This window comes from Leuciscus leuciscus, assembly GCF_965113295.1.
Source record: "Leuciscus leuciscus genome assembly, chromosome: 5".
NCBI classification, from domain to species: Eukaryota; Metazoa; Chordata; class Actinopteri; order Cypriniformes; family Leuciscidae; genus Leuciscus; species Leuciscus leuciscus.
In genome coordinates, this window is record NC_138729.1 from 44585374 (window position 1) to 44603679 (window position 18306).

The 18306-nt window shown below is 42.0% G+C and overlaps 1 protein-coding gene across 5 annotated transcripts in view; it reads left to right on the forward strand.

Moving 5' to 3' along the window:
* Nucleotides 1-17949, forward strand: part of tet3 (tet methylcytosine dioxygenase 3) — a 39166-nt gene extending 21217 nt beyond the window's left edge. For 3 of the 5 annotated variants that reach the window (XM_082170151.1, XM_082170152.1, XM_082170153.1), the window contains exons 3-11: nucleotides 2650-5569; nucleotides 7118-7208; nucleotides 9388-9481; nucleotides 9869-10077; nucleotides 10431-10581; nucleotides 10692-10781; nucleotides 11028-11165; nucleotides 11520-11868; nucleotides 12456-17949. In XM_082170151.1, the coding sequence (XP_082026277.1) occupies nucleotides 2650-5569; nucleotides 7118-7208; nucleotides 9388-9481; nucleotides 9869-10077; nucleotides 10431-10581; nucleotides 10692-10781; nucleotides 11028-11165; nucleotides 11520-11868; nucleotides 12456-14182 (5769 nt within the window). In that variant the 3' untranslated portion in view covers nucleotides 14183-17949. Of the gene's footprint in view, nucleotides 1-38; nucleotides 395-494; nucleotides 2374-2649; nucleotides 5570-7117; nucleotides 7209-9387; nucleotides 9482-9868; nucleotides 10078-10430; nucleotides 10582-10691; nucleotides 10782-11027; nucleotides 11166-11519; nucleotides 11869-12455 lie in introns of those variants that run through there. The other 2 variants (XM_082170154.1, XM_082170155.1) reach the window with 2 other exon arrangements.
* Nucleotides 17950-18306: the final 357 nt, after the last annotated feature.

The following is an 18306-nucleotide window of genomic DNA, read 5'->3' on the forward strand; positions in this document are numbered from 1 at the left end:
GAAGGAGAATATAGAAAAAGGGAAGGGAGGAGCAGAGAGACATAATGAGAGAGGGAGAAAGAGAGAAACGACAGTGGCGATAGGAAGAGAAACAGAGCGAGTGTGTGTGCGTGGGGGAGGTGTGTATGACAGAGTGCGTGCGTGCGTGCATGCGTGTGTGTGCGTCCGTGTGCCGCACTGCCTGGCTGACTGAGAAGAGAGGGAGAGAAAGAAATAAAGAAAGAAAGAAAGACTGAAAGAGAAATTACCCATAGTGGATTTCCACCAGCTGGCTTCTTCTTCTTCTTTTTTTTATTTATTTGGCACTGTCTTGAAAGCTGTATTCCATGCACTTTCTTGTCCACATTTCCCACCTTTGTCTCTCCAGCAACGTTATTGGTACAGCTAGACCACTGTGAGTAGACGCCAATCTGCTAATTTCTCTCTCTCTGTACGCTTGAGCTTTGTATTTTGATTGTGAAAGACACCGGAGTACGGGGGAACGGGGAGGGGGGGGTGTCTTACCGTGTTCAGCTGTCTACTACTAGGCTTTAAACCCCATCCGCACTCTGTTTTTTTTTTTGTGTTTTTTTTTGTTTGTTTGTTTTTTTGCTTTGTGTTGTCAACCTCTGAGACAGCTGTTAATTGTGTGTAATTTCTGAGACATAGTAGATGCAACATAGAGTTTAAAGGGCACCTCATACTTCTGAGTTAAACCGGTTTTACAGTCTCTTCTGGTTGGGCGTGTTAATGTTTTGGTAGTAGTAGTAGCTCTGTGTCTGTAAGAAGAGGGAGAGAGTTTTGGCAGCGATCAAAGCCCTGGCACGCCTCAGATAATTGCCTAAGCACGTGCTTTCTGCTGTCAGACAGGTGTGTATTTGCAGGTGTACGGCATATATATGTGTCACTGATCCAAAGAATCTGATACACATCTTGCATGGCACATGTAATAAATCAACTCTCTGTTTAGAATACAAACTATTTTGTGCTTTTTTTGCGTGTTAGTGTGTTCTAGTGAACTCTGCGGTGGCACTAAGACTATACTGTGAAAGTTTTCTGCGTGATGGTATGCACGTGGGTGCTTATTGCATCACTGAAAAGAGGAAAAATAGCCTGTTGTAACAATTGTGTGGTTCAGCTTTTTTGAAGAGTTGAAGTGTGACCATTGTTGGTAAATGGGGTACTAGTCTGACACATGCTTTTGAAACGCACGTACACACACACACACACACACACACACACACACACACACACACACGCGCGCACACACACACAAACAGTCTGCTCAGTGGCTGGCACACTGCCCATGGGGCTCCAAACAGGCACCATCAGTTAAGGTGAATTCAAAGTGTATGAACAGCTTGCCAATCAGTAAAACCCATTTAAAGGCCTGTCACAATGAAGACACAATCAGAGCGATTTAGACATTTAGTTACAGAGCTATTAAACATTTAGAGAGGTTTAGACATTTAGTTGCAGAGCTATTAGATTAGAAGGGTGCTTATGAACATGCATGTCTTGTCTCCGCAGTCTTAACAACTTCATTTAATGGAAAAAAATTTATATAGTCAAATATTGTAGATGCTACCACAGAATTACTGCTTACGACGAAAAGACAGAGTTATGTATGTTAGTGGGGGGGTTTTTTCATGGGTGTTTTTTATTTATTTGGTTAACGTGATAAAACCACAAGGTCCTCTTTTGTAAGATATGCCTTCACCATGCACAAAGTTCTCTGTGTTTGTCTTCTGTGCAGCAAACAGGTTTTAATTTCATCCACTCTTTCACATAGAAAGAGGCACTGAACACTGAAGGCATTATACAAATCATTCACATAAATGTATAATAATGTGGTGTGTTTTAGAGATACATTATCACTTAGAAGTGCCACAAAATGGTTGCATGGTGCTCTTTAACTTATCTGGAGCCAGTTCAGAGTTTCCACAACATTCATTTAACCCTTTCAAGATAAAAAGCACAATAGAGACCAGCAAAGAGGATATTTGCAAACCAGGAACCAGGAAGAGTTTCTCAGTATGTTTACTTTGGCATTACCTGTTGTATTGTAATTGTAAATATGGGGTTGTATTTGCATGAGACAGTTGATCTGGTTGAAGCAGTCTTCATTGTGACCTTGAAAAATGTACAGGTAGGCTCAGGTTATTTTAGTAGCATCTGCCCAATGACAACTTAAATTAGAATATACAGCGATAACCAATTTTATGTTCTCTTTGCGGAATGTGTTTTCTTGGGAGCAGAGAAAAAAAGACAAAGAGAGAGCAAAAGAAGAACATAAGACAACTCAGTGATCTCCATGGGACAAAGTATTATGTAGTCTTCTCTCAAATCAGGCAGCAACTTTACTGAGAATACCAAGATGAATCAGTCCAACAGGTCAGAGTATGTTGTTTAGTTAATAGAGGTCAATGATTATGTCACTATTCCAGGACAAAATGCTATGATGTTTGTTTGAATTAGTCTGCAATTAATACATTAAAATAGTATTTGCCCTATATTTTTTTTTATGTAATCAATGCATAACACATAGTTGATACAAAAAGTTTGAGAATAGTTTAAAAGGTTTGAAAAGGATACACACACTCAATACATATAAGTAAACTGTCAGTTTGCTAAATTGTCAAGTAACTTGTGTTTTTTGCTCTTCCACAGACTGTTTCTGTGGTGGGTTCAGTGGATGGCCCCAGAGGAAGAGGACAGATGGAAATTGGGTCCCATGATCGCCTGGAAGAAGGCATGTTAAACCATGAACTGCCTAATGGGCTTAGCAAACATGCAGCAAATGAAGAAAATATTTGTGATGAAGAAGTCAGGGGTGTGGCCAGGGAGCAACACCAGCACAACTACCATGAGGGGACTGGATGTATTTCCCAGACACCAGGCTGGGTCCCTGAGCAAGCTGGGAAGTCTTCAAGTCCTGAATCTCAACAGGGTGCTTGGAGTGGCCAAAATGCCAGCACTCCAGTGAATGATGTGGATATGGAGGATGCACGAACCCTGGTGGCCTTTTCTGCTACTGTTGGCTCACTGCCACCTTACACCAACCATCAAACTTCTCAGACTCCTACAGCTCAGCTGTATGAAAGGTTCCATCAGGAAATGTCTAATGGAGGTGAGGAGGCCAGAAAGAAAGGTGTGGATGGTGAGTTGTGCCCCCCTGAAGATCTAAACACTCTTCAGGCAGCACTGAGCAAGGCCCGTCATGGCCATAAGCCACCTAACTGTGATTGTGATGGCCCAGACTGCCCTGACTACCTGGAGTGGCTGGAGAAGCAAATCAAAATGGTGGCTAACTCCCAGGATAAAGGTTCCTGTAAGATCACGGGTGCTCCTCCACAGCCACATGCACAGCATCGCTATTCTCAATCCCAACCACAACAATGTGGAGGTAACCTCTTGTGTATCCAAGACACAAATCCACAGCCCCTTGTTAACCAGCCTTCTGCTCCTAGACCCTTTGGCCCACCAGCACCTATTCCCTGCTCCCCTAGTGTTCTGTCCATAGCCAAGGAAAGAAATGTTAGTTTGCAAACAGCCATTGCAATTGAGGCTCTGACCCAGTTGTCTGCCACTGTCCCACAAACTGTTGTTCCTCCAGGCGAATCTTCACCTGCAAATCACCATCAGCATCTGCCAACCTCCTACCCCCAGAGTATGCCACAAGTGGTCTCTTCATCATCTGGTCCTTTTTTTTCTTCCTCTGCTATGCCACAATCCATCCCTTCAGGACGTTACCCCCAGGAGGTATCATCTTGGGAGCAGCAGAGACCTCAGTCTCAGGGTGAGGCCCCTGCACCTAACTCATCTCACTATGCTTCCCCATACCCATCCTCCAAGTCCCCATTTTCAAGCATACACCCATCCTCCCCCAATCCCCGACCCCAGCAGTGGAACCAGGGCACAGCTGGAAGCTGCGAGAGAAGCTCCCCCCGGAACCCATGGATGATGGAGAATACAGAGTCCCAGCTTCGTTTTGTAAACCCATCCCAAGGCAGCAGTGACCCAGTGTCCGAGCTAAAGCAACTCCTTGGAGACACCGGTGGAAAGTACACCAACTCAGCCTTCAAGTTCCCACTCCTTCACCCCAGCTTGCAGGATGGTCGCAAGGGCAGCCTTGCTGGGATGCCTCACATCAAGCAGGAGGCAGACACAAAGGAGTACCTGGGCTCAGGATGTGCAGTCATGGGCCAGGAGGGGATGGTAAATGGCCAGCAGCCATTCCAGGGTCAGCAGTTTTCACCCACCATTAGGCACTCAACTCAGGCAGCACTACAGCAGCACCTTCATCATAAACGTAACCTCTTCTCTAATTCTCCTGCCTTTAGTCCGTTAGCCCCCATGGCTTGTCAGAACCTTCGTAAATGGTGGCCACAGTCTATTCCAGAGAGTCCTGTAACCATCAAACAGGAGCACAAAGAGCCCAAAAAGAAAAAGGGTGCTCAAAGTTCTCCTCTTCTCAAGCAGTCAGTGGGTGGGCTATTTGGTCCACTAGGCACACCTCTTCCAAAACCCAAACAGATTGTTATCAAGAAGCATAAACAGAAAGCTTCCCAGCCAACTTTTCTCCCACAGAAACAGATTACAATATTGAAACCTCCCTTCATCTCCCCAGGATATGCACCATCCCTCTCTCAGCTTGTTCCATCTCTACCAGGCATGGAAGCTGGGCTTCCCCCCTCTCAGGTGGCTGAGAGCCACCCAGCTCCAGCTCAATCTCAGGAATCAATTTTGAATAGCAGTAGTGCACCTATCTCTGAAAATACTCATTTTTCTTCCACTCCTGTGTCAGTTCTAGCACCATCCACCCAGAAGGTAATAGCTTGCTCAGGCCCAGCTGGGCCAAATGACAGCATCCCACCAACCAGTATCACGCCTCAGACCTCTACAACACAGCCAATTCCTTCTCTGGCTGGCCTCAGTAACCTAGATCCAAAATTTGAAGAGCTTATTCGCCAGTTTGAGGAGGAGTTTGGGGACACCATTTCCTCAGCTTCTGCAGCAGAGACCCCAGAGAATGGCCCCGCTCAGCCAGTGGTGACCGAGTCACAACTAAACTCAGGACAAACCAGACCCGAGTCACCATCCCCAAAGCAGCCAGTCAACTGCCCTCCTGTTCCCACAAATGAGTCTGAGCCCATGGATGAAGGTCAAAAGGACATGACTGAAAGACTGAAAGAAAAAACATCATTGCCACCTGAGGAGCTCTGTACTGTTAAACAGGAAAGTGAGGAATGTGAGGTGGATGTGAAACCTTCTGGGCAGCTCCTGTCTGTAGCTAAGGATGCATTTCTGGAGCGACAGCACCCCTTCATCACACCTTTCTCCCCTCCAACTAAACGTATAAAGATTGAGTCATCTGGTGGCATGACTGTGCTTTCCACAACTGCATGTTTCTCTACAGACGGAGAGGGGGATGATTTGAATACTCCCACCAAGGATAGCTTTCCCTCCTCCCCTTCACTTAAAGGTTTTCTTGAGTCACCATTGCGCTACCTGGACACTCCCACCAAGAGCCTACTGGATACACCTGGGAAAAATTCCCAACCTGATTTTCCCATTTGTGACTGCGTAGGTAAGTGTGAGAGAATTCAGCAAAAAACAAAAACAAAACAAAAAGTCTGGTCCAGTAAAAAATATTGGACCAAACTGGGAAAGAACTCTCATATTCTGAAACAGAATTTAAAAAAAGCAGATCAACAGACATTGAGATTTTGTGACCCTATAGCACATCACCCCAGATCCCCTTTCAGTCTACTGATCAGGCTATGAGCCTCGCTTAGCTAACCCACCTAACCCCCTATCTTTTTGCTTTATTTTAACCACTGACATTTTTCAGCTCAATTTATATTTTAATATAGTTTAGCTTCATTGCAGTTAGCTTTATTACCAGTATATGTTAGGATTAAGGTTATTCCAATAGACTACAACATAGACGAAATTGATCATCAAAATTCCCTTCAGGAAGACCAAAATGTTTCTTTTTCATCACATAATTTCTGCATCAGCACATTTCTCAGGGTAGTGTTGGGCCATTGCTGAGAATGTGCGCTCTATCAGGGGCCGTGCATTGCTCTGCAGTCTGTTCTCTGTGCCTCTTGCAGATGAACAATAGTTTTGAAGAAAGGAGCCCATTGTAATTCTTTGGGCCAGTGCAGTGCAGTGCCTTCTGTCTATGTTCAGGCTATTGGTACAGTGAGTACAGCTAGTTTTCCAAAGGAGGCAGTAACGATGAAGAGAGTCTGCTCATATATCATATGATATACTGTGGCTAGACATCAAAGAAGGGAGGGACTAGGGAGGACAGGGTGAGAAGAGATGGTCTGCAACCTCTCAGCTCAGCCCTTGTATCTCTTATTTTGTCATTTCAGAGGCTTTGGGGAACTGTGTGAAATTTTTCCTATTGCATTGGTTGATTGCATTGCAACAGTAGCTAAGAATTATTTGCAAATTTCAACTGAAGATATTCCAATAAGCTGTCCTCATTATATAAACCGTATTATATGTGTGATATGGAATTGTCAAAATTATTTGCCAAATATGAAAGAAATCAGTTAAGAAAGTATTCATTCAAGGGTAGTAAGCTGTGCCTGAACACTTGTTGGAGCTTGACTGTTACTAAAAGCAAAGGACAATAGAAGGGAGGTTTCCATAGTGAATCCTTATAGCACTCTGTCAACACCACAGGGAACACCCAGTGCCATTTGAAACTTACAAACACACCAAACACGTTCCATATGTAGTACATTCAGCAGTTCTGATTTTAACATGGGAGAATATATCTAGTCTATATTTTTGACTGTTGTATCTTTTTTCTCTCTCATAGTCTGTGCTTCTCAAAATCACTCAGTTTTTTCTATTTTGTTAGCTATTCTTACATGTATTGTTGGTACAGTATTTTACACTGCTGAGTAAGCAGGAAGTATGCATCCACTAGATGTTTCTCTTTTCTCACAAACACTTTTTTCATAAGACTTTCTCTCTTTTTGCTCACCCACACACATGACTGACTCATACTATCGTTCTAATGGAATTACACATTAGCCATCTGAATTAACCATCATTGTAAAAGAGTGTGTCCATGCTTTAACCTGCATTCTCTTTCACTATCTGTCTTTCTTAGACCAAATCCTAGAAAAGGACGAGGGCCCATACTACAACCATTTGGGGTCTGGGCCAGACATACCTTCAGTCAGAAAACTGATGGAAGAGAGGTGAGATGCACAAGTCAGATTTCTGAATCATTATTGCATACCATAATGTCTCCTCCACAGATTTTTTTTGTGAGCATGTTTGTTTGCTAACACAACCTGCAGGACATGTAAGGGCCTACTACTTTAAAATCAAGTTTTTTTTAACTTTCTTGATCTACTATTAAAACAATGGAATTAGCTGAAGAAACTAGTTTGAATGTTGAATTTAATGGTCAGTCTGCTTGCTTTTACCCTTGCAATTACCTTTTTTGTCTTGTTCTTTTTTAGTAAAATGTTAACCAAAACAAAAAAAAAAAGTCAGAAAATATTGTCATGCACATTCAATGAGTAACATTCAGACAAACTCAAATGAAAATCCATTTATAGATTACAATATATTTTTCTGCTGTTTAAACCAGAAGTTATTAAACTTCTGAAACCACAGAGGAATACTGCTGATCCTACGTCATTTGCTTTAAGAGTTCCCTAGTGACCCTTTCATTGTTCTGTGAGAGTTGTTTGGAAGCTCTGGCAGTTGAATCCTGGCAACAGATTCTTAACCAGCCGAGGATAAGCATCTCCCTTTTCTGCCGTTTGCTCTCCCCTTCCCCTCCTCCCACCTTCCTTCTCTATGATCTTGTCCCCAGGGAATTCCTGACCCAGAATCCAACAGGAGTAACAGGAAATATTGGCATCAGCAGATTGACACAAGGGAGAGACAGGGAGATAGAAAGACAATGAATAGCAGGGGAAGAGAGAAAGAATTTAGAGGAAATCAAAGAAGGAGGTGGTGAAGTGATAAAAATGGTATATATAAAGGGTATATATTAAAACTTGAAGCAATGAGTATCCTGTAGTTGTTTTTTTTCCAGATACACATGGCAAAAGGAAATAACATTTCCTTTTCAGCAGCGCTGTCATATGCTGTCCATATGTTCAAAATGTTCTCTCTATTTATGCTGTAAATCAAGTTAATTTGCTATATAATATATTACTTTATAGATTCCCTGAGGTCTGAAAACTTTTACTAATACTTAAAGATCCTGTGATCATTCAGAAGTGAAGAGGAATACGAAAAGCTCCACAGGGTGTTGCCCCCTTTCTCCTGTAAGCATACAGAAGCTAAGACTTCCTTGACCCATTTGGATAGAGTATCTCCACCTTTGCTGACCTCTGGTACACTTGTCCACTCTCATTGCTTTATTTGAGTGCTGATTGAGGGCATAGTGGCTGTAATTTCTATAGCTTGAGCCATCTCCTCTGAGACAGAGGGGGAGGTGGTGGGTAGAAGAAGAACCTCCCCTTTGTTTGTCTGTCAGACAGTGGCTAAAGCCTTCTTAAGCCTAAGCCTGACCCTTTTGTGGCCTTTGACCTTATAGCCCACCCCTGTGGATCTTGGAAGCTTCTCCATCAGACTGTGTAGTTATAAATGAACAGTATTTATACTTCCCACATGCTGCTGTCATGCTCATGCACTGAGAGTTTCATTTGAGGAGACAAGCAATTGTTGACTGCGAACATGGGCCATCATACACAAATGTGACCCTGGATCACAAAACCAGTCACAAGTCACACAGGTATATTTGTGGCAATAGCCAACAATACATTGTATGGGTCAGAATTATAGATTTTTCTTTTATGCCAAAAATCATTAGGATATTAAGTAAAGATCATGTTCCATGAAGATATTTTGTAAATTTCCTACCGTAAATATATCAAACATTTCTTTTTGTAAGTGAATGCAGCACAATCGCGAACATAAATGGACAACTTTAAAGGCGATTTTCTCAATGTTTCGATTTTTTTGCACTCTCAGATTCCAGATTTTCAAATGGTTGTATCCTGGCCAAATATTTGGACTGGTTTTGTGTTCCAGGGTCACAAATGTGTGTAAACATTAGGACTGAGTATCATTAACTACTTCACTATATGACATGCATCGCGTCACATACAGTATGTAGGAATAATTGTTCAATACATTCCAATGTATCACAATATCATAATTGCATTACTGAAGCTATTCCTGCTTTGTAGGAGAACGGAACTCTCCACACTGGCTCTGACTGCCAAAAATCTGTTTTAAGTATACAACGTGGTTTAATATTCATTAAGATTGAGGAGGGCGGTTGTTTTCATGTTGCATTATCAATCTGTGTAATCTGAGTTACATATGTCCCCTTCTCTCTCTTTATTATTCCAGGTATGGGGAGAAGGGTGAAGCCGTTCGTATTGAGAGGGTGGTTTACACAGGACGAGAAGGAAAGAGCTCTCAGGGATGTCCTATCGCTAAGTGGGTAAGTGTGGAAAACTACATATTTCTATTATCAATTAGTCATTTGGTTACATGAATGATCGGACAACTAATCGGGCTTAAGAAAGTCTTGTATAATTCGGATGGTTTGGAGTTCACATAAGCCAAACAAGCATGTTTCTTAGAACCTTCTGGCATTCAAAAACAGCTTGTCAGCATGCACTGTGGGACTATTTTAAACTGTCACAAGACATGACATAACAGTCAAAGACATCCCTCCGAATAATTTCTTTACATTGTGACCCTCCCCAAGTGGGAAAATTATTTACAAGTTGCATACATAGGATTTCTGTCTCCCTGCTGTAAACACACCTACAGATTAGCATCTGCCATATGCCTTCATCGTTACTGACTGTCTTTCTCTCTGTAGGTGATTCGTCGCGGCAGCGAGAAGGAGAAATTGTTATGCGTTGTGAAGCAACGGCCTGGGCACCACTGTGCCAATTCTGTTATTGTTGTTATTATCTTGGCCTGGGAAGGTGTGCCCCGTGATCTGGGAGATAAACTGTATAAAGAACTCACAGAAACCATCATTAAATACGGCAACCCCACCAGCCGCCGTTGTGGACTCAATGACGAGTGAGTTTTGAACACAACTGATGATTTTATTTTTATTTTTGGCCTTTTGTGTCTTCAAGAGATGTAGCAAAGAGGTCACAAGAAAATTAAATTTCGGATTGACTAATTTGTTTAATGACTGTAAAGTTGGACCTAATTTGTTGTATCACATTTGCATCAGTCAAACATCAGGTGGAGTTATATTGGATGATTTACTATAAAGATGTGTTGACCTTAAGACAATTTCTGAATCATTCCTTTAATTATATTAGGTACATTTTTCTAGACTATTTTACAATGACTACTACTTATGTCACCTATTGTAAGAGTTTATAGTTACAACTGATTAAATTCATGGTGGGTGCCTTTTGCAGTCGAACATGTGCGTGCCAAGGGAAGGACTCAGAGACCTGTGGAGCTTCCTTCTCTTTTGGCTGCTCCTGGAGCATGTACTTCAATGGATGCAAGTATGCTCGAAGCAAAAACCCTCGCAAGTTCAGACTGCAGGGAGACCACCCCAAAGAGGTTAGTTGCTCATAAAGAAGGGGAGAAAAATTATTCAATGTAATTAGTAGTTATTTTTATAAGCCCAATAAAAATAGCCATGAGTAATTTATTTTTTATTTTTTGAATAGGAGGATGATCTCAGGGATAACTTCCAAAACTTGGCCACACATGTGGCCCCTCTATATCAGCAGCTGGCTCCCCAGGCCTTCAGTAACCAGGTTTGTTGAATTTGTTTGACAATTAAAAATAGTCAGTGTAGTCACACACTACACGGAAGGGTTCACAGTTCACACCATTCAGGCACATTAAACCAAACATCTTTTCTTGTAATTGGTTTGGTGCAGTTTATGTGATCAAAAAGTGTATTATTTTAATGTTTCAGAACTTTATATTTATCAGGAAGTGTTAAAGAAATAAACAGAAAACGTATTTATTTATTTTTAAAAAAATTCTGTGTTTCTCAGTGTGTAAATGAGAACATTGCTTCAGACTGTCGGTTGGGTTTGAAGGAAGGACGGCCATTTTCAGGAGTCACTGCATGCATGGATTTCTGTGCCCATGCTCACAAAGACCAGCATAACCTTCACAATGGCTGCACTGTGGTACGTTATTCATTTTCATTTATATGTACATGTATTTGTGTAAATAATGTGCGATTATATACAGCGTATTTTTTTTTGTCTGTAGAGGCCATTTTAGATGTTTTACTTTTTTTTTAAGTGAATGCTCTCCAGGGCTGTACTGTGCTCACTGCCTGGAGTACTACTGTTACAATACATGCATTGTGAATTATTCATGTACAAATAAATAAGCATGAATAAGAATGATTCACTTGTTTAGAGTTGTTTTGTGTGAACATTTTTGTGTACAACAGGTAGTAGGAGTTAGATGCACCCTTTGGTGGAAGTAGTTGCTATTTACTTTAGCCTTACACTTCCTAATTTTGTTACTTTCAGGTGTGCACTCTTACGAAAGAGGACAATCGCTCAGTGGGCACAATTCCAGAAGATGAGCAACTGCATGTGCTTCCACTCTACAAGATCTCTACAACCGATGAATTTGGTAGTGAGGAGAACCAGCGTCTCAAAATGCAAACAGGAGCCATCCAGGTGCTCTCTAACTTCCGTCGAGAGGTTAGAAAACTTCCGGAACCTGCTAAATCCTGCCGGCAGCGTCGGTTGGAGGCCAAAAAGGCAGCATCAGAGAAGAAGAACAGAAAATTGCAGCTCGCAGAAACCCCAGAGAAGACCGTCAAGATGGAGATGCACCACATGGAGTCACCCCACCCTCAGCAAGGCAATAAAGGTCAGTGGTTAAATATTAGTTTAACTCTATATTAGGGGTGTGACGGTACACAGAAGTTACGGTACGGTACGTACCTCGGTTTTGGGGTCACGGTTCGATACGAGTTCGTTACAACAGGAAAAAGCAACAAATCACCAAAGCTAGGTTTTCATTTATTTTGAACAGACATCAGTGCAAATTACAGTTTGTTCCACCTAGCGGCATTTAGTCCACTAGTTGGTACAGTACAGACCCCTTTATTGTATTAAGCACAGAGCAGTAAACCGAATGCACTCTTGCATAGGTCATTTTTTTGTTTCCTTAATGTTTCCATGGCGACCCGTCATATTTGTCACGTGACACACCGCAGCCACAATAACACTTTATGACAGATGTATCGCTTTTATTTCCTTTTTCCTTTTTTATTCAAAATATTCACAAACTTGCTTACCATGTCATACAAATTAGGGGAGTTTCACGGGAGAAATAACAAAACGGGAGGGGTCAGGAGATGGGTGTGAAATACGAGACACTCTCTGGGAAAACGGGAGTGTTGACAGGTATGCATTTAATATATACAGTTTTTTTCTTGTTTATCTGTTATCTAGCTATTCCAAAACAAGAGGTGAAACCAACCATCAAAAAAGAGCCTGTCGACCGCTTCCAGCCCTTCAATGGAGCCATACATGGCTACCCAGCACTAAGGAACGGCAAGACAACCCCTGATCCCCACAGCATAAGCAGTTCGTTCTCCTACCCTGGTAACTATGCAAGAGGTCACATCCCTACCAACAGCCAACCTCCTGCACAGAGCCCCATCAATGGCTTTCACCCTAACCTCCAAGAAATACGCTACCGATATTACAACTACCCTCCTAGTGCACTTTTTCCTTCTGAGCTCTTGGGATATGATAATGGAGCCTGGCCCAAAGCTGGAGAGCCCTCTGCCACACCATTTGACCAAAAGCCAGATGTTCGGTGTCTCCAAGCAACACTGGCACAGGCCTATCACAGCCGTCCTGGGCAGTCACAGCAACAAATGGCTAATGCATCCATTCAAGGCTACCCACACCCTTCTGAGATTTCGCTGTCTCCTGTTCCACCTAGTCGTACTCCATCAGTGTCACTTGAGCAGACCCACCGCTCAACACCAATCATCAAGCAGGAGCCCATGGATGTGCCACTATATGATGGCAGATCGGATGGGCAAGCTCAGAGCTGCCCTAGCACTCCCAGTACCACGCCAAAACCTGAAGGCTGGCCTGAGCACAAACCAAATGGCAGCATAGTGTCTAAAGGCTGGGATGGAAACATCAGAACTGCAACTAATTTGCCTTTCACTCCAGATAAGCAGAGGCTCCACCAGCAACAGCCACACCAACATGAACAACTTCAGTATCCACAGCAGCAACAGTGGAATCCCTGCCCTAACACTCTAATGTCATCCCCTGCCCCATCTCCGTCCCCATCCCTAAAAGGCAGTCCATCACCTGCACCCTCTCCACACCCATCCACCCCAAGACAGTGGGGTAGCCCTGCCCCTAGTCCACAGCCTAAAGCATGGGGTCCTTACGGTCCCATGGGTTACGGCACTGGTGGTATCAGGCAAGGCAACCCTGCTGGTGCTTTCCCAGATAAAATGCTTTCCCAAGCAGGTGAGAATTGTGGCTCTGCACCTCTGGGACTCCAGGAGAAAGCCTGGAAATCTGGTGGTGGATCAGCAGCAGGCAGCACACCATCTCCAGCTCCTGAGGGACGCTTGTTTCCTGATGCACTGCAAAGATCAAATGGTCAGGCATGTTGGGACAGTGAGGCAGAGACCCAGAGTGAACGTGACCCTGATGAGGATGAGGTCTGGTCGGACAGTGAACACAACTTCATGGATCCCAACATTGGAGGAGTTGCAGTTGCCCCTGCTCATGGCTCTATCTTGATTGAGTGTGCCCGTCGGGAGCTCCATGCCACCACACCACTTAAAAAGCCTGACCGTTCTCACCCAAGCCGCATATCCCTGGTATTCTACCAGCACAAGAACCTGAACCAGCCCAGTCACGGTATGGCTTTGTGGGAATCCAAGATGAAACTCCTGGCCGAGCGAGCACGACAGCGGCAACAAGAAGCAGCTCTTTTGGGTCTCTCACAGGAAGAAATTAAGGCCTATGGGAAAAAGCGCAAGTGGGCGGCTGGATCAGCAAGCCCATCCCCTGGACAAACCAAGGACAAACGAGAGGGTGTGATGACACGAATGGCGCCCACACAGCATACCACCACCGTAGTCACTGTTTCACCTTACCCGTCCACACACCTCACTGGTCCTTACAGCCGATTCGTGTGAACTCTTGTAAACTGTTGCCCCCTAGAGCCAGAGATGGGAATAGAAATGATAAGGATCATGAATCTTACACCTTTACCATTTGCTTACCATCTTCTAGCTCTAAAACCTCTCAAGCCACCACAAGGGAGGGATATTAGAAGAAGGGGCACTTTTTCACTTTTTTTTTTCTTTTACCTCAAATTTTGGCAGCAGTTTGGGAACTCCCCAAGCGGACACGCTGTCTATGGTGCTCTTGCTCTCTCCAACGTGGGAGGGATTTCCATAGCTACCCCTCCTTCAGTGAATTTGATTATTATTGCTCTATTATCAATATTATTACAATTGCTATTGTTACTGTCAACGTTGATATTACAGGTATTGTTATTATATTATGAAGATGACTATTTTTTATTTTAATGTTTTTTCATAATTTTTATTAATATGACCCCCCCCTCCCCCTCCTCTAGACTAAGAGGGACTTCCTTTCTTCATTCTCACTTGTTCATTGTGAACATGAGAACAAGCTATTCAGCATTGTTTGTTGCGCTTTTCACCTCTCCCAACCCCACCAATCTCTATATTAATGAAGCGCCTTCACATCATTGCAAGTCATGTTTATGTGACTGCATTAAGGCAACTATAGAGTATTTGCTCTATATTGCGCTAGTCACCGAACACTTGCACAAGAAAGAGAGGGCCAGACTCCAGCTCGCGCCTTTCTGTTTGGTGCCACTCTAATGAAATCTGTGAAGTCTCTCATCCCTTCAAATGGTGCTTCTTTTCTGTCTCAAGTGTCTCTAATTTTGCCCTCACAATATCGAGGCAGGTGCTGGACCTGGGTGCTCTTTAGCAGCAGATGTCAGTCATGTTCAGTGACGGGGACCTCCCAGTCCTGGTAATTGGTTCAACCTTAAATCATGTCATCTGATTGGTGCTGACTCATTTGCCTGCAGTTTCATTGGCCATCCTTCACTACCCATGTGACATTTTTAGACTAAGTTCTCTAAGGTGCTGATAGTCCTAGCAAAAATTCACCTCCATAAAACCGCCCTAAAGAGCTGCAGATAACCCACCATTGGTCTTAAGCTTGTGATTTCCACATAGACTGAACAATCCAAACATGGCTCAAACAGGGAATTCTAAAATCATCAGCCAATTTTTATTGGTTTGAAATTCTGCAATCTCTGCTTGATTTACCCTAGATATGCTCAAATTGACTGTAGTGCAAAGACCTTGAGCTGTAATAGGCAAGAAATCAGTATTTTAAAAAAACATTGCTGCAAAATTGTCATTACAGATGAGTAGATTTGAAACATTAGTGGATCTGCTTGGTTTCAGTCAGCAGACTGTCCAAAAAAGATCTACACAGGGTTAAAGCTAAAGGGGGACTTGCCTAACTGGTTCCCTTAGTTCCCAATAATTGGTTTTATGTATGGGTTTCCCAACACAACCAGCCCTGTGTAAACTGAACATGTCTTCCATGTCCAGATTTATCTGTAGTTACCCATTTGTGATAGACAGAGCACATTTCTTGGAGTTGGTGCTACTATGAGTATTTAATGCTCCTGTAAAGTTGCCCCTCTCGTTGTAAGCAGCCCTCTTCTCTCTTTTTTCCCTGAGAGATCACCCACACCTGGAATTCATGGTGCTGAATGTCAATGCATACAGTTTCAGCTCAGTTGTTTGTGCGAGTGTATGTAAAAGTACACAATGCATGAGTGTGTGTATGTGTGTGTGCGTGTGTGTGTGTGTGTGTGTGTGTGTGCATTTGTGTATGGATTCCTAAACATGCACGCTGGTTAGAATGTATGTGTGCCAGTGTGAATGCCTGTCTGTGAGCTTCATATAGGGAGCAATGCAGGGCTGCCACTGGTTTACACAGGGCTTTAAGATGCTTGACACTCACAGAGGAGAGATCCTGGTGCTCATTAAGTGGTCCTAATGCTCTTTACCTCATGTTGTACAGACACTGGTCCCAGTCACAACATGCTACAGACACACGGGCGCTACAGACTGCAGGCTTGCTGCCTACATCCACATTCGTACCTACTTTTTTATTATTATTTATTATATGATAATGATGATGATTATTGTTATTGTGATTGCTGTCATTTTATTTTTTGGGTTTGTTCATTTTAGAGAAATTGTAAATATTGAAGAGAGGATTTTATAAAAGCACTTTTAATCTTGATTTTAATGAGAGAAAAAAAATAAGAACGGATTATTGACAACTTGAAACCTAGTTTTTGTTTTAAAGGAATTTTATTGGGAGAGATAGAAATGTAAATAGTTAAATATTTAGGTAAGATTATTTAACTGGTGAGGGATGATGGCCTAATCATGAATGATTCCTGAATTTTTAGTCTTCAGTTGTCTGTATGTCAAGCCGTCAACAACAGACCACAAAGCAGGATGCTTTGTCAGTGTACTCAAGATACTGCTGTCCTTCCTTTCGTGAGTACTGTACTTACACCAATACCTCTGTACTACCATTGTCACCGGCTTCCTTCCCCCGCATCTGATCCACATCTATAAACCATAAAGTAATGGAGAACAAAGAAACAAATGTGAGCATGTTGACTAATACAGTTTGCAAGGATTCAGGACTCACTTTTTTTTATATATATAAAGGGATTGGAATTTGGAAGTACATCTCTTTTACACGAAAATTGCCCATAGAACCGAAAATAATATCAGGTTTAAACTTGCAGCTTTCAGTTCAAATCTCCAGGTAGATCATGTAATGCTGATTTTTTTTTAAAATTAAATATTGTGTGGGGTAAGTTTTACAGAACTCTGAGTCTGCACTGACATTATATTATCTAGATTGTCATTGTTCTATGAGATGTGAAACTTACCCCTGAAGTTGAGAAAAAGCTGAGTTTCAAGACAGCTCTTGAAGCCCGGTGCAATTTCATTCACCCTAAATGTCTTTTGAACCATGGTGCTACCATCTAGAGTTTATTGTGGAAATGACTCTTGGCAAACACTGTTGCTAAAGTTTTTGGGCTCTTAAATTGATGTGAACTCGTTTTGAGAGTATTTGAGATGAAAACCTATATGGTGCTGATCATTTTAAAATATTTTTACATGGTTATTTCTGAAACACTTCTGATGGTCACAGTTTTTAAATAAATAAATAAATAAATAAATAAATAAATAAAAAAGCACTCCAACTGATCGTTTCCCTTTTTAGCCATCACCCTAAATAATTGAAATGGTACTTGAAGAGCATGATGGCAGGTAGAGGAATAGGTACTCATGCTTTTGATGTGAATAGACTGTTAATTTAATATTCTGGTGCTACCTATACTGCCCAGAAATGTTTTCACCCATTCTGAATTTTTTATACATTTTGTCATTTAATTGAATATACTCACTTTTTCTTTACTCACATTTGGCCACATTGTCACACAAACTCATACAAATACACACAAACACAACACTCTCACATACACACACTACCCTGCCCCCTCAATCAGCACTCACTGTTATGAGTATAAATCATGCCCAGTTTAAAACATCAAAAGGACAAAATGTCTAAAAAGGAAAAAAAGAAAGAAAGAAAAAAAAACTGGCAGCTACATTCCTTTATGAGTTAAAGATTGTTCTTAGTTCTATTTTTCATGTTGAGTATGCAGTATGTAAAAAGTGTTATCTTTTGTTTGGTCTCTCTCCTTGTAGCTGTATGGTGTATTATGTGAATACATAGTGTATGTGGAAGATCCACAATACTGTTTTATGTTCTAAACTAAGAAAAAAAATAAAAATTAAAAATTAATAACTTGTGTGGTAATGTGTATTCATTTATTGACTGCCAATCTTGACAGTTCTGTTGAGCATGGGAAACTATACATTTTTGCTGTACATCAGATTTTATTTTAAAACTAAACAATTCAGCTTTAATGTTAAATGACAAAGTCTGAATAAGACTCGAGATGTACGGTTGCTAGAAGCCCATATGATGGCAATGGAGTTCTGTGTCATCCGCACATTTGCACAGATGTGCGAGTACATATCTGAATGCTGTATCATTAAAGTGTTGTTGGGTAATTATTATTACTAGGAGAAGCTGTATTTACCTGGGTGCCAGTCAGTGGTCATAACAAAAGACCTGCTAATCAGCAACAGCTGTTAAAAAGATT